Source organism: Gossypium hirsutum, chromosome D11 (genome assembly GCF_007990345.1).
Source record: "Gossypium hirsutum isolate 1008001.06 chromosome D11, Gossypium_hirsutum_v2.1, whole genome shotgun sequence".
Lineage (NCBI taxonomy): Eukaryota > Viridiplantae > Streptophyta > Magnoliopsida > Malvales > Malvaceae > Gossypium > Gossypium hirsutum.
Genome location: NC_053447.1, coordinates 34433913 through 34451856, shown reverse-complemented (window position 1 = coordinate 34451856; position 17944 = coordinate 34433913). Strand labels below are relative to the sequence as shown.

The 17944-nt window shown below is 33.2% G+C and overlaps 1 protein-coding gene across 1 annotated transcript; it reads right to left on the bottom strand.

The window, feature by feature from the left end:
• Positions 1 to 9449: 9449 nt before the first annotated feature.
• Positions 9450 to 17516, bottom strand: LOC107913448 (probable LRR receptor-like serine/threonine-protein kinase At5g10290). The gene is made up of 12 exons (XM_016842025.2): positions 16965 to 17516; positions 15583 to 15725; positions 14692 to 14824; positions 14478 to 14549; positions 13115 to 13258; positions 12934 to 13005; positions 12677 to 12742; positions 12410 to 12480; positions 12157 to 12297; positions 11387 to 11728; positions 10660 to 11054; positions 9450 to 9954 (listed from the first exon to the last, which is right to left on the bottom strand). Exons 2-12 carry the CDS (start codon positions 15659 to 15661, stop codon positions 9640 to 9642), a joined length of 1830 nt encoding a protein of 609 aa, XP_016697514.1. The 5' UTR covers positions 15662 to 15725; positions 16965 to 17516; the 3' UTR covers positions 9450 to 9639.
• Between the last annotated feature and the right edge of the window lie 428 nt (positions 17517 to 17944).

The window sequence follows — 17944 nt, the reverse complement described above, 5'->3', positions numbered from 1 at the left end:
AAAGTCCGAATAAGTAATTCGAAGTTCAAGTTGAATCAAGTTGAATTTTACATTCAAATAACGAATAATTAGAATAGGAATGTTTATTACCCTTTTGTCCATGTCAAGGTTAAAAATGAGAAAATGGTCTCCTCAACAAAATTATAAAACAAAAAAAATCCAAAATAACTTACAACTCAATATTTAAAATTAATATTTATAAAAATTTTAAAAAAATCTAAATATATATAAAAAAAAAAACTAGAATAATAATTTTGGGGAGCTAAATAAGTTAATTAAGATTCATATCATATAAAGTATTTTTTATTTTCTTTGAGAATTTCAAATATAATATGTTTCATTTATGTGTTCTAAATGGAATTAGTATACTGTAACAAGATTTTAATTTGGCATGTTTGATTTTTTAACTTAACTCGAACAATTTCACTCAATTCAACTCGACTCAAATTTCATTTCACTTGATCAATTAAAAAAATTAAATCAATAGGATGATAAAATATGACTCATCAACTCGATTAACTCAAAATTTTTTCACTCGATTCAATTGAACGCTCACCCCTTATTTGAGACAGTAATGCTTAAGTTCTAATGTTCCATAGGTTGATATATTATGTTTGGATTGATAGGTTTGTTTCTCTTGAATGTGATTTGGTAGTATAAATTTGGGTATATGGAAATTTATTTAAAATGGTGTCAAACGGTAATATTATGTATATAGGCTTTGATGCGAATAAATGTTGATTTTAGAAATTGTTGAAAAGAGTCTACATATGAAATGTTTATTTTGGGAAGTGTATATGATATGTATATTAGGTTGAATTGTATATGTGTGCTATTGGGTATACATGTGTTTGAACCGAGAATTATGGTTGCTTTTGGGATGCCTTATATTTTAAATGTTGATTTTTTTGAAATGATGAAAATAGTCTTATATGAAATGTTTATTTTGGAAGTGTATTATGATATGTACATTAGGTTGATTGTTTATGTATTGCTATTGGAGTATGCAGTGTTTGAACCGAGAATATGTTTGAAGTATGTATGTTGGCATTGTGGCATTTTTTATTTGAAACTCTCTAATGGGTAAGTGAAGGTGAAAAAGGGTTGGATTAAGGATAGGAATGGTATAGATTTGCACCAATTTAATTGATTGTTTGTTATGCTTATAACCTTGTTGTCAAGTGATGCCAATGAGGCATATTGTTAGGTGATTAGGAATTTGATATTTGACAATATTTTAGTTAAGTTTGAACTATTAAGATGATGGAAGTGTCTTGTGTGAGTAGTTATGAATAACTAAGTTGTTAAGCCTGTAATGTGATCATTTTCATGTGGTATGATTAATGGTCTTTAGTTGCTAATGCATGATGGTATATTATTAGTTGGTTTTGTGCAGTTTAAATGGCCAAATATGTACCATTTGAGCCATTATTTGTCTTTCATGAATTAGGTAGTTAAATGGCATGTTTTGTTCCACACAGGCCAGAGGCATGACTGTGTGCTATTTGTAAAATTGTTACTTTTTGGTTCACGCGATTCCCAAATGTTTACATGGGATGGCCACAAAGCCATGTAGTAGATACGGCCTAGTGACACGACCATATGACAACTAGAGGACATGGTCGTTTTTGTGCCACATGGCACAGTGAGATACACAGACTGGGTACACGGCCGTATGTCCCGTGTTTTTCATGATGCCCTTATCTTTTAAATGTTTCAATTTGATCATTATTTGTGCTCGGGTCAACTTAAGGCTTTTGTAAGCTCGTTAAGACTCAAATTTAATTGTAATTTAATATTTGAATGTTATACTATATGATTATTGAAAATTTATTTATGATATAATTATCTGTATTTTTTGAAATGTTGCAAATTAGTCCTAGTTAAATTCTAGGATATAAAGCATATAAGCTTGTATAAAGCCCAAGAAAATTATATTTGGTGATTATACATTGATTTGATTATGATGTATATTCATGTTTAATTTGATGTTAATGTGTAATTATGAAGTAATTTAATGTTTATTTGAAATAATCAATATGAATTGAATTATTTTTCTGGCTTGACTATAGCACTCCGTAGCTCGATCTGTCGATCGGACCGAGTAAGGGGTGTCACACCATTGATGGAGGTTGTAGGTCTTATTTAGGTACCTTCCCCCACTCAATATTTTAAAAAACATGCAAGGTTTTAATGACCAGTTTCAATCATAAATGTTGAATATATGCATGACACGTACATGTGGAATCTTCCTTAACTATATGGCATGCTTATCATACATATTCATGAACATAAAGTCGTAGTCATATAAATATCATTATGCCTATTTCATAAATTTAAAAGCTTAAATTTAAATGACTCTGACCAGCCAAAGTTTCCATGATTCCATCCTAGAAAAAATAATATAACTCAAAATTACAGAATTCATCTTAAAGAATACTTGAGGTCTTCAATTTTGCCACTATAGACTTCTGCTACAGTATCGATTCATGTTTCTGTCGTCACTGTCTTCCCGCCACCATTTCCATGTCGTCACCACCGATAACCCTTTGTTGTTGATCATCATCGCAGGACCACAAGCAACCTCCTATTTTCAGACCATCATCGATTCGTGCTGATTTGGTTGAGTTGGGTTTGCATCGTTTCAATCAGTCCGGATGCATCTCAGTTCTCAAGGTTTCTTGAGAAATATTACAATTCCTATTTCGTTTTCGGTCACATATTTTATTCTATTAAATAATAAATATAAATAAACCTGCCTATACATCCAAAAATATATTACATTTAATTTTCTAGATCACAACTTTGGAAATTACTTTATCATATATAATAAAAATATATTATACATTCCCTAACATGCATACATTACAAGAATGTCAATCTTACCAAATATATCATACATGAAGAAGAGAGAGAATTTCAGTCTCGATTTACACTATAAAATAGGACAACTTGCGCTCTGATACTAATTATTGGAAGAATCCAATTCGAAACGGTATTCTTGCACAGTAAAAAATAAAAATTTGAAAACCGATCAGGTTCTTGATATTTATACATTAAACCCTAGACGATTCACACTTGTACTCTCAAATAAATTAATCCTGCCATTCCCAGCTATTAATAAATGTTTTCTCTGTTAGTCTCGTACCATGAATTGCTTCGAGTGTAGGAACGAATGAATTGAATCAACACAGAACTAAATAGTTTTATTTTCTTTAATGTGAAAACGAAAATCGTTTCTCAAATAGAAATTGTAGAATCGTTACTCCAAAAATATATTTATTTCTTAGAGAATAAAATTCTCTTTATTTTCAGATAGAATAATGATATCTAAAAGTTGTGTAAATAGCCCTACTGATGCCATCTATTTATAGAGAGAAGGTAGAACTTTTGTTGAATTATAAAATTTTATTTCAACTAGAAAAACAAACTCCTATTCTAACTAGAAGTTAGGTGGCAGCAATTCTAGTTAATATTATTAGGGTTTTCCATCCACCCATTTAACATGTGGGGCTTTTGGGCCTCTCTTATATCGAGTCCAATTCCAAGTACTTCCCGGGCTTTTAACCTAATATTTTATAATTTGATTCAATCAATATTTGTTTTTTATTTCCTAGAATAAACTTCTCAAATATTTCCAATTAAATAATCTTCTTAACCCAATTTTAATTTCCTTAAAATCATGACAACTTTACCGTAAAAGAATTTATGAGAAAATATATTTAATTTTTCTGTATTCAACGGTTCACTAGAACCAAATGGTTTATTTCCATTTTCAACTTCATTTAATTCGAAAAACATAAATTTATTTTTCAGGTCATTTTCATTTTTCTTTTTCTTTTTCATTTTGGAGAAACTACTATTCATTTCTAATGATTCCATTTCTCCATTTTCATTTTCAGTTTGGAGAAACCATAATCATTTCCAAATGTTTCTATTTCTCCATTTTCATTTCATTTTCATTTCATTTCATTTCATTTTGGTAATTATTACATCTTCCTTCATGAAAAGTCAATTACTATCAAATAGTATCAAGTCATTCATCATAAAGACAAACGACCCGTGACCATGTTTACTTTTCAATCAACCATGCAATGCCAATGAGAGGATATCATTATCCATGTCCCGGGCTATGAATTCCACTATTGTAAATGGCTCTACATACTGCAGAAGTCATACACCCAACGCACTAGTTTTCGGTTCCTTATCTATTTGAACTCAAGCTTTTACTTACATCAAAGTGCATGAGTCATGCATACATAGTCCGTCATCCACTCAGGATTTAGGTATGTCACACTATGAACATCACAAGTGAATAAATCTATAAATGGATTCAGAATCTATTCTTCTTGAGTCTAGTCTGATGTACTATCAGCCAATTTAGTCACATCTATGTCTCTATCTTCTGGAGTCATCTGCTCTGATGCCTAAGACAAAGGATCTCCCCAATTGGAATTGATAGATGAAATATTAGTCTCTCAATTGGTTTGCTCATTTTTTATTAAACTAAATATATGTTTAGGTTCGTCTACTAATATAAGTTGTCTTTTCGTATTATGATCTGACCACGTAATGAGCAACATTTGCTTCTATTTTGTTTTGCGTGCAAAACCACATGAGGACAATCATACAAAGCATATTAATGTAATCATGAATTTTTTTATTAACCAATCTATCGAAAAAATTACAAGTTTACAAACGAATACACTACACATAGGTCACCAGATCCAACACATGTCATCTACATAAACCTTCATACACCGCCCAATTTGGTCCTTGAACAATTGGTTGACCAGCCGTTGGTATGTTGCCCTAGTGTTTCTAAGACCAAAAGGCATGACTTTGTAACAAAGCAACCTGTCCTGTGTAATGAGTGTAGTCTTTTCCTAGTATTCTTCAGCTAAAAAATTTGATTGTACCTGGAGAAGGAATCCATTAAGCTCATATAATTATGGCCCCGTAGAGGCATCAACCAATCTTTCAATGGAAATAAGGGGGAAACTATCCTTCAGTCAAGCCTTGTTGAGGTTGGTGAAATCCACACACATCCATCACTTGCCATTGGTCTTGGGCATCTAGCAACTAGCAGTTTATTCACCTCTTGTCTCACCGCTTCTACTATGGCCTCAGTAATTTTCTTCTTCTCTACTTAATCGGTCTAATCTTAGGATATACTTCCAAGGAATGTTTGATGATAGACGAGTGAATACCAAGCATGTCTGCTGCTAGCCAAGAAAAACACCACAACACTCCTTTAACAAATAACTCAATAATTCTTTCTTAGAATGGAAGGCTGAAAAGTATCATATGACTTTCTTGGGTTCTCATCACATAGGTGGTGGGTTTTTGTCTGCTCTGCACCCTTGGCCTTAGAGAGTTTGGCCTCTGATCTCACATCTAAGCTTTGCAAATTCAGCATTGTTTTCCCTATCACATTGACCCTTACAGGTATCTCATATGCAAGCTATTGCACTCTTTCAGAGCAGAGAGCTCACTGCTTCCTTCTATCAATTGTAAAGAGACAATGTGGCATTACCTGATAGCTTGTTGGTCGAACTTCATGTACCCTTCATAGAAGGAGTGGGGAATTTGAGCATCATGTGAAATATGGGAACAACCATCTCGGCCATTCTCATGCTTGGTCTCTTAAAGATAGCATTATATGTAGTTGGGTAGTCATTAGTAAGAAATTCAACCATTTCGGTAACAATATGCTCTCCATCACCCAAAGTAACCAGAAGAGTAATTGAGCTCATCACTACAATCAATTGATTGGCAAAGCCATAAATAGGACTGCCCTGTAACACTCCAAACCCTACCCTTAAGGAGGATCCAAAAATGTCGTGTCACTAACATAAAATCAATAATTTTAAAACTATAGTTGGCATAAAACAACTTAAACTACAATTTAATTTAATATAGAATGTAACAAGTTTATCATTCAAGACTATATAAAATGGTACACTTTAAGAACCATAAGACTTCACTTAAATTTCATGGAAATCATAGTTTCATGAGCACAAGTTTAAATACAAAATTCATTCTTCAAAATATAAGTGCCTTGAAACCACCCCCATGCCATGCATAGCACACAATACTAGAAGTCTCACGGCAGCAATTGTCCTTTGGCGTAATCTTCATAAATACATTTACTTCTTCAATAAGCTGAGAAGGAAAGGTAACTAAGTATATTCAAAGAACTTAGTGAGTTCCAAAAGTAGACATTACATCGATAAACACTATTCAAACAAAACTTTCCCGACTCACATAGACACACAGTTCACCAGTTGACAGGTACCAATCACAGACTGATAATACGTCGAACACTATTCCCTTTGGCATGTACATCACGTCCATGTGACCATACAGACAACCTTCTTCATGTTAGCCATGTACCCCAATCCATAGTCAAGCCATAATGTTCATTTCATTCATATTCCTTTGTCATGATTTGTCAATCTGGTTTGCAACAAAACTTCTGCCTTACTAGAGGCTACACAACCATTTCATGTATCGCGATCTGTCGGTTCAATGTTTATTCCATTGAAGGCAATGCCATGAATTCATTTTCATTTTCCAACCTATATTATCCTTGTCAGAAGCATAGGGGAGTGACTTAAACACAAAGAAAGGTTCTTACACCTTTAATACAGACAAGTCAAACCAGAGTAACAACTATGAACATCCATCGCTCATGTATAGACATTACATATTTGCATAATATGAATACTTACCTTAAACAAAAATAAACAAGGCATTACACACATGGAAGTAAGAAGGAACTCACCAGAAAACACAGCAAGTCTAAACAACAGTTCCTTTTCTTTTATCATAAGAACCTTCAAGAGTGTCTTGCCTATAATATAAATATTTAAACTTATCAGATTGTTATACCAAAAGGCTAAACAAGCTTGCAAGAAACATCATCATAAAACCCAGATTCGGGAAGTTTCCTTCCTTGCACCCTAAATTGACATTAAAGTATGCAACTCTAAGGTAACGTAAATAACCATGAAAATAACCCAAGGTTCATCGATATTTACCAGGTGCTGAAACAACGAAGGAGTTGGCTGAGTACATAAAACTCAAATCTTCAAGCAAGTTTTTGGTCTAAGGTTTTCTAAGAGAAAGTGCAGAGAAAATTTGAAAGGAAGAATGGATACCGAGAAAAACGTAAAACTTGCCCAAGAAGCCAATACTAACTTTAAACAACTAAACTGGAAGCTAGGTTTAGTGGATAAGTCTAATTATCCCACTAACCTCCTCGATTCTTATGACTAAGAACTTTCTCTCTCATCATAAATATGAGTCTTATCAACTACGATAACTTAGTTTCATTCTAACAAGTTCTCATTAAACCAACTATATTATCCAACCAGAGTAATAAAATAATAAATAGTCCTTTCAAACTAAGGATTAACCACAATGTTTAGCAACTGGGTTGGAGTGTTCTTTACAGAGGAGTCTGCCCAACCACCAAGCTCGCCAGGCACAGACATAGCCCAAAGATGCAATCTCTGACTTACATACCTAGCCACAATTAATACCTTACTCACTCAGAATTTACTCTACATACCATACTTCGATAAATAGTAGCCAAACCCTAGGACTTCACTGGCCAGGATGTTACATGCCCTTCCTCAAAGCCAAATCTTTAAGGCCCATTTTATAGAATGCCTTAGATGTGAGAATATGCACTGAGCTTCCCATGTCCACTAGTATTTGCTTTACTTGAAAGGATGTTATAGTGGTGGTAACAACAAGGGGTCATCACCCTCAGAATCCAATAGTTCATTCTCGTCATCTTCAAAAATTGAAATTGCCAACAAGGAAAAGATCTAGATTTCTTCAATAGAGTAGCAACAAACATAATGTTTCTCAAATGTGCCTTTCGTTTGGAATTTTAAGTTGCCCACTTAGTGTTGCTTTCAACCAATATGTCTATCACACATTGCACATGCTATTACCCTTTTCCCTATCATTTCTTTGATATGTGGAGGGCCCTGCTTCTCTATCATAAAACCTACCTCTGACTAAGGCTCCTGGACCAAATATTACTTTAGGTAACCCTTCCAAATAGCCAATTCAATTGCATCCTTAAGATGAACACAATCTTCAACCTTGTGTCTTGCAGCACCATGGGATTGATAGTGCAAGTTGGAATTACTGCAATGTTGCCTTGGTAGCATTGGCGAAGTGGCCTCTAGAGTACCATTTGGCTAAGGATGAAATGTTCATTTTAGACAATATTTATAAAGTAAAAGCATGTTAGACTTCTTTAATTAGGATAATTTCAACCTAAAATACTTTTGCATTTTTAACTTTTTAAGTTAAGTTAAAATCCCAATTTAAAAATGCTATTTGATTTTAGAAATTCTTTATTTACCTTAGCTTTTAGTTTGAAATCATAGTTTGGGTTAATCATATCCCTTGCTACGCTTCTAAAAATTAGAATGATGTTTTGAATAACAATTTTATATTAATATATAATATAATATAATATAATATAATCCATGAAGTATATATAATGTAATGATTCAATTCTCAAGTAAATGGACTTAGAGTTAAAATTGAATAACAATAATACAAAATATACAATAAATTAAGATATGATAAAAAAATAGTGAAAAATAATTAAAATATAAATTAACACAAAAATAACATCAACGCAATATAGATACCCAAATGTATCAAATTTTACATAAAATTAATCACAAAAAGTAAATTAGATCATAACAAATTATACACAATAACATGTGAATACAATATATTCATTTTTTCCCCTTAAACAGAGTCTCTACAATAAATTATACCAAATATAGGATGAACTATGAAGTGATGCTCAATATAAACATGACAGTCAAAGCACAAATTATTCTTTAAATTAAATCATGATAAATACGCAAATCATGATACACAAGAAATGTATGACATGCATGCACAAACATGCAAAAATATACATAGAATAAATTATTAATGTGTAATACATAAAAATTCATGATACTTTAAATACAAAAAATATATATATATTAATATAGACAAAAAATCATTAAACACAATAGAAATATACGGATGTGATGAAATCGAAATAAATAAATTATTATAATGTAAATCTTAAATGGCTTTATAATATTTCATTTTAATCCCTACTTAAATTTTCTAATTTTACTTCACCATAGTTACCCTCTTGAGGTTTTTACTAATTTGGTTAAAAATTAACAATACTCCATTTCCAATCGAACTATCCGAATAAATTGGGATAGCTTTTAAGGATGGTGGAAAAGCCATATATGTTGCACAAAATTCAAGTTGGCTTTGAAAGATGGGTAAAATTGTGGAATATTTGCAATATTCTTATGCATCATGCGGAAATATAAGAGCATGCCCTTTTGTTCAGCCATGAAGACATACAAAATTTTTTGAATAAAACATGTTGGAAACCGGAGTTATGACAAACAAATACAAAGGATCTGATATAAAAACATGATGCCAATTTTTGCCCCTTTTCTTTTACAGGATTTTCCTATAACTGTTCAAATTATAGTTTTGCACACCAAATGAAACACTAATTTAGCAACACCTACTAATACAAACTCGGATGTTACATGGTTTTTAACAAGCAAAGTGCAACTTTGTACCTCATCTTCCGCCTGATAACTCAATTGCGTCCTGGTTATACATGGAATCTTCTCCCCATTGGAATCTCCTTTGCATTCTTTCGTACTCTTGCCTACGCATGACTTCAACGTGCTGCCATTCTTCCCACCTCTCTGCCAGCCCCTCTCCTTCCAACATCCTCACTACCTCCGACATTGCTGGACGGTCCTCTGGTGAAGATTGGGTACAAAGCAGTGCAACTTGGATCATTGCCTCCACCTCTTGCATGATGTAATTTTTATTAAGATTACGATCAACAATAGCATCGAGCATTTTCTCCCTTTCCAAATTCTTGACCTTCATGACAAATGAGTATGGAATCCAGTGAACAAAACCCAAAAAGATGTTAGACTTGAATGATACAACATAAGAATCAGTAAGCACTCCACATATCAATCGCACAATTTTCAAAAGTAGCATAAAGATTCTCCTTCATTATTTCAGACCAATGTAACAGGAAGTAGATGTGGCAAGCAAATACATACCATTGTCCTACATTACTCGATTAATATAGATTATGACTCAGATTCAGTAGACATTTGAAAAGTGCAACAAAACTAATTAAATTCCATCGCAACAATAAAACAAGACCTCCCATACAGGTTAACACTAATTAGAATTGAACCACCAACCTCAACATCCTTTTGTGAATGCATGTCCATATCAAAATGTAATGCTAAATCAGCTTTGATGGAATTAGGCACGGATTAGAATTAATTAACTAATGTAAAAACCAAGCTAAAGTTGCATCCTCATAAGAGATACATGATGATATGGTTAAATAAGGCATCTGCAACTCCAAATAAACACTAGAAGCATTGTAACGAGAGTCAATTACGAGAAACTGACATTCACAACTGAAAGAGTCAGATGGCTGCAATATTTTACATTATGTTTGTTTAGACTTACCCTTGAAAAAGTGTACAAAATCAAGCACGTAAAGAAATAGGAGAAAGACACGTGTGCAAAATCCAAGATAGTAATAAATAGGGTTTATCTTACATGATCAAGCAGCAAAACATCATCTTCATCTTCCAAGCGTGAAAAATCAATTGCACGTTGACCTGTTACAAGCTCTAGAAGCATAATCCCGTAACCAAAAACATCTGTCCTTTCTGATGACTTTCCGGTGGACAAGTACTCTGGTGCTATGTGGCCCATTGTCCCACGAACTTGAGTTGTAACATTTGTCCGCCTTACATCGACTAACTTCGCAAGTCCAAAGTCACCAACAACTGCTTCAAAGTCTACATCCAATAAAACATTAGCTGCCTTCACATCCCGATGAATGATCTTAGGATTGCAATGTTCGTGAAGGTACTCCAGCCCACGTGCTGCTCCTAGTGCTATTCTTTTTCTTGCGGGCCAAGCTAAAACAGGTTCACCGGGTTTGAGTTCTGCAGCAGTTCCAGATAATAGTCGTACATTATATGAAGGCCCCTATAACCAAATGCTTTAAAAAGAAATTAAATAAAAATAGCTCAATGATTGTAGAAATTTTCGAAAATGACAAAAACATGTCCGTGAGATTTACATATGCCATCAAGGGTTCATACTAAAAATTCACATTAGAAGCTCAATACTTTGTGGCCAAAAGAAAAAGTATCTCATACTTTTAGTGAAAGGTTAGTTTTAAGAAAGATACACTGCGTCTCATTAGAAACTCAATATCAAGAATTTAAATAAGTAATAGAAGTCATGCCAAATAAAATTCCCAAAGAACTAGTACCTCGAAGACGATAGGCCACACTTAAATTCTGCATAAATGGATAAACCAAAAGGCGTTCTGTCGGTGTTGTGCAAAAGCCAATCAACCGTAAGAGATTCCTGTGAACAGCTACACCTATCATCTCAACTTCACGTTGAAAAGCTGCATCTCCTCCCGGACTTTCAAAATCAGTTAATCTCTTAACCGCAACTTTTGTGTTATCTGAAAGCACACCTTTATAAACCTTTCCGAAACCTCCCTGTCCAAGGATATTCTTTTCACTGAAGTTGGCAGTAGCCAACTGCAATTCCCTCCAAGCAAACCTTTTCAATTGACCAAAAGCAATTCTTCGGTCAACTTCACCTGACCATGCAGGTTTAAGGAGTTTCAGAACAAATCTATAAGCATATAATGTACAATGCCAAAAGATGAAAAGTTATTCATAAGCACATATATAGCTTTCCTAGAACAGCAAACTTGATCAGTTCTGATAGATGAACATCCGAATAAAAACATGAAATTCAGCCAAGTAAATAGCTCAGAGTATCATGTCCCCATACTGAACTAAGATTAATCCTTTCATATAATTTCACTGGCCTAAACCCATAGTGGTAGATTAACAAAACCTTGAGCAGGAGTATAAATCACCCTATGGATGAAGAAACTTTTGATCACCCAGAACGGAGACAAGACTTAAAAAGAAATACAAAATGTGAAGAGAGAAAATTTAAAATAGACAAAAAACCATCAGCCACCAGTTTTTATTTAGAAGTATTAAAGGTAGAGGTAACCTGCAACATCTACAAACACTTCGCCCTTGTAGCGTGTATGCCTATGTCTGAACAGGAAAAATAGCAAGCTACCACAAAGCAGAATTATAAATCCCACAACAATTCCAATAATAATTCCAACCTTTGGATTCCGCGAAGAACCTGGAAGCAAAGAGATAGCAGGTCAAATTATGGTGTGAATATATACGGTGCCTTTGAAACCATTGAACATCGTAAAACAATGTAATTCAGTCAAAATAATTAATCCAATTACCTGAACCATTTCCGCTTGACACACAACTGTAAGAAAAATTTTTACCACAATTTAACTTGTTTCCTGTAAAACTGAAATAATAACAAAGTTATGTCATCTTAAGTTCATTGAGATAAATATTTGTGACTGGTGTGTGCACACATACCGTTGAAGATAGGGAAAAAGGAGATAAATATACAGAAATAAAATGACTGAATCATTAACAATATTTGTAACTCATTTTTATTAAAATAAGAAATGAAACAAACTAATCAAAGTTAGCCGTACTTGTAAATTGCAATGTGGAACAAATGCTCAGGAACTTGACCACTAAGATCATTTGAATCAAGTCGACTGCAGAAACAAGTTCAACCATGCCATCAGTAACTTTAAAAAGTATAAAGAGAATTAATTCCCCATATTTGTTCAAGTCTAAAACTTTAAAAACTGGAAACTCACGAACTGATTCATTTGAAAGAAAAGGTTTATTCAATTAAATGCTACTTTCCAACATGTTCAGATACCATTTGTGACCTGATACTTACAGATTGATCAACTTTGGAAGATCTGAAATTGATCCAGGGACAGTCCCACTAAGATTGTTCTTACTCAGTATCCTGCTTGAGCAAAAGAAAGAATGCCTTCCAATGAATAAATGCAAGATAATGGAAAATATATATATAAACAAATAAAACCCTCAAATATAATAGAAATTGTATTACTCACAGGAATTGAAGATTTTTAAGATTACCAAGGGAAGAGGGTATTTCTCCACTCAAACGATTATTTTCCAAATCCAAGTTGGTCAAGCTAGACAAGTTCCCCAACTCTTTTGGTATCTCACCAGTTATACCACATCCTTTCAAAGTGCTGCATGATGAACACGCACACAACACAAATATGTTAACACAAAAGATTCACCCGAGGCTATAATGGATCATACACTTGAGTAATCAATTCAACAATGTTGACCAAATATGAAATTGGAAATAACAGGAACTTGTAATTTCAGTCTATGCTTTAATTAGTGATAATATATGATCCTAACATTTTACTACATGGATTTTCTAATAATACAAAGATACAAAACAATATACACGCAGCTTGCATCAAAGCCAATCCTTGACTGTTCAACTCCATGCTGAGTGCCCTGGCAAATGGGGCAGGCAATGTGGACCAATTGTGACTTGACACTGAACACTTGTAGACAGGATATGAAGCACCTGATGGGACCGACACAAGATTGGGTAGGGAGAAATTCATGCCAAAATACTTGAAAGAAGATGGCAAGATGCATTAATCTCACATCAGATGATAAACTGAAGATATTTGGCAAATAAGCGGGTGCTTGCAATACAGAAATGTTGCATTGCATCAGTAGCTTCAGCAGCAAAGTCTGCACAGTAAGGCCGTAAATGGTCTCCTATGGAATCGGAAATCATAAGTGGCAACCTGTCCCTTCCACTTGATACCAAAGTTCATTTTTAAGTTTCATTAAGCTATTTACTGTTCTAAGAATTTTCATTTTCGAAAATATCCAAATTATTTCACCAGGGAATGAGAACTTTCAGCCCCGTAACAAAAGAACATAGATCATATAATGCTGTACAAAATAAATCAATAACGAGTATGGAACATGACGTAATCATGATTATAAGTAAGGTTCACATACTGTTAACAAGGATTTTTTGTTCTCAACCCTAAGAAATTAGTAATAAGGGCCTTTTATGTTAACTTCAGCTTCTTATTGATGTAGCCTTAGCAATAAAGGGATTTGAATGTGGAATTTGGCAGAAACATCTCAGAATTTTCCTTTTCTTTTTCCTAATAACTATCCTGCTTTCTAGAGCTACCTTTTGATGCCTCTATTCAAGGAATCCACAAAACTAACAAATTAAACCACAGAATGAACCTAGTTTAACCCTAAAGCAGATAAAAGATTGTCATAATAGAAATGATTTTTTATCACTATTAGCTAAGATAACACACATTCATTATTTAGAAATCATGAAAAATAGCCTTGGTAAAATTCTACACATGAACATATATTATTGAAATCTACTGTTTGACTGAAGAAATCCATACGTACAGTGATGAAAGAGTACTCAGAACTCCTATTTTAGGAGACAAGGTGCCAGAAAAGTTCATGGATGGCAATGTCCTGAAAGCACAATGACAATATAAGGACAAATGTAAGAAGTACAAAAACTAAATAATACTCTTTGAACAACTAAATCATGTAGGCATGCATTTATGACTATGTTTCATAGTCGGGAAAAAAATAAAGCACACCGATTACTTACACAGAAATAACATTATAACTAGAATCACACATAACATATGACCAAGTGCAAGGGTTAACTTGATTTTGATTCCAATCTGCCAATTGAGTGGGTGAAGCTTGGAGCGAACTCCTCAATGTAAATAAAGCATCTCCTGAAACAGATGACTTGGATATTTATAATCCAGTTAAGCAAACAAATAACCCCTCCGGCAAACCCAAACCTAAAGGATTAGTGCCTAAAATCAATAGAAGTATGAAAATAAATATGATTATAAAGGAATTTCATCTCAGTATACCACACAAACATGCACTCATGCATGGACCTCCATATGCCTCTATATAGAAGCCAGGTTATGCACCACATGATCTTATCAATTATCATCACTATTATTCAGACAAAAATCAGCCCAAGTTCCTCAAGAAATCTCAAACTCAACCCAGCCATATTTCAGTCAAGGAAATAAAGTGTCAAATAGTTTGATCAAAAACATATATAAGCAGCCAAGTCTAGAGGCCTCAATTAGTCAAATCTGACTGATAGCAGTTGATGGACAATACGGATGTAGGTCTCATTGAGCAAGAAGAAATGATTCAGGGATCTTATTGTTCCGTTTGAGCTAATTGTCTGAATAGTATCTTCCCTTCGTATCTAAATACTTTAGCATGAATAAAGACTCAAAACTCCAAGGTATATAGTGTTATGAGAAAATTAACTAGATCATAAAAACTCCAAATTAATTATTGTTAAGAAAATTTTAATTAGATCATGACTTGAGTGGACACACATGCGCACAAATGCATATTTTGGACAATGTCTATGATCAAATTTAACACACTAAGTGAAATCCTCAAAATAATTTACTTTGGAAACTTCAGGACTAAATGTTTGATACAAAAAAAAACTATGTACCTTGTAAATCAGCTGATACAAAAGAGAGCAAGTAAGTGAATATAAGAATTCCAAGAAGAAATTCCATCTTCAGCAACATCAACCCCAATGATCAACGCAACGAAATACAAAATCTTTTATGAGCATACAAATGACTTCCATCTCTGCCAAAAATTGTAAATACAAGGCACATAACACAATTAGCAAATCCAGTCAGCTGTTTCTTCAAACCTTGAGTTTCCTAAAGTACCCAAATTCGAACACATTATCCTACATCTGAAAACAGGTTTCAGAATATGTACAAGCAAATACTAGCATGCTCATTCCCACTCACACATGAATCAGAGCATCATAGGAAATAATATCAATATTGTAAAGAGAGAAAGCAAAAGAAAAAGCTCCAATACTAACAATTTCGTTTAAGGACAACAGCCACCTCTTGTTCTCTTGACTCTCGTCAAGAATTTTCAGCATGGCAAGCAATTCTCTTCTTTTTGGTTTATTACCAACATTTCAGTAACATCTTTTACAAAATTTCACAACCATCATTTTTATTAAGTTCTAGGTTTGGTGAACAAAAACTTTATAATGAAAAAAATATCTTAGAACTTCGACTTTGTCTCACAGAGCAGTTCCTTTTTGGTAGTATGGAGATTATGAAACTAAAAAGAATCCAACAGGAAACAAGAGAGGAGAAAATGATTCCCACAGAACTAGACATGAACAGGTTAATAACCCAATGTGTAGGTTCCCAAAAGACCATTACACCTCTTTGAAAAATTACTCTCGCAAGCAAGTAAAGTGTCTTTTTCTTGCATGCTAAAATTCTTTTATTTGATTCAAAATGCATGAAAAGGAAAAATCAATATTAGGCTAGACTCTAGAGACAGCCGAGGAGAAAATTATAAAGAATCTTCACATAATTTCAAGAATGGTGAAATAAAACATAATGCCAATAAAACTGTAAATTCATCTAAACCTGGTTTTACTGCAGAGAAAGAAAAACCAAACAACAGCCCAGTAAGCTCAAAACTCAAAAGGTCCCTTTCCAGGATGCAGAACAGTAAAAGCAGTTTTTAACATTCAGTACCAGGCAAATAAATGCAGAACTACCCCAGGACAATTCCAATTCAAACAACAAAAAATAATAAACAAATGGATAAGAAAGCAGTCAAAGCACAGCCAAATGGTTCACATAACTGAAAGAAAATGAATAGAGGAATTCAACAATAGAGTTACAACTTTCAAAACCCAACATCAAAAAATTAATAATAACAATAATAATTTAACCAAAAATCCAGACAGGAAAGCAATAAGAGGTCAGTCAGTAAACAAAACTCAAATCTTAGACTCGAGAAAAAAAACCTACACCTTGGGTAGGACATAGGAAGAATATAACTTACCTTAAGAAAGGAATCAGATTGGAAAAGAAAAAAAGATGGGTACTTCCATTTCTTATGGATGATGAGATTTGAAAGTGGAAGAATCAAACTTTGATTCTCGTGAATTAAAAGGAATCAACTTGCTTAGTGAAAGGAAAGATAGTATATTTGTTTTGAGTTATTTTTTAAAGAGAATGACAAGATTTGTCTTTTTGCTCTTTGCTCTTCTCCAATCCCCTCTCAGTCTTCTTCTTCCCTTTATGCCTTATTATTCTATTGTTTTTTACTTTGGGTGGGATATACAGACTTCCAAAAGGAAACTCTGCAATAATTACTCTTTCTCTTTCCTCTCAAGGTGACTTTGAATTGACTAGTAAGGAGTGAAATACAATGTACAGCTACATGGTTACTGCTGCTTCAACCATGTTGTAACCTGTTGACAAATCTAAAACATGTGGATTGGAAAAACGACATCATTTATTAATAAACCAGATATGACAGCAAACTTCAAACAGCACATGCTTAGATTGCCTAAAAACAGGGTTGGAACCGCCGCCAGATTATCATTTTGCCTACTCAATATTTTAAAATCCTTAAAATGAATGCATATCACTTTTGAGAGGAATAAAAAAAAATCATACTATTTAAAACATAATATGATTTATTGGTGGTGTTTATTTTTTAAGAATAATTTCAATTCAACTGAAAAATAATATCTCATTTATTTTGAAAATATTATAATGATTAAAAATTTTAGTAAGAGTCTGTGCATTGTATGGATGATGGATCAATTAAAAATTTAAAGAGAAAACAAAAATTACTGTTGAATAATTAATGGATAATGATAAACAGGCTTTTTTAATAAAAAATAATATTTTTTACTTCTGTTTTCGTCAGACCAAGAGAAAGAATGTCTCTTCGATTTAAAATAAAAATAAATTTATTTGTTTAACTTTTTTCATATTTTTCAATTTTCATCTAATAATGAAACTGATAATTAT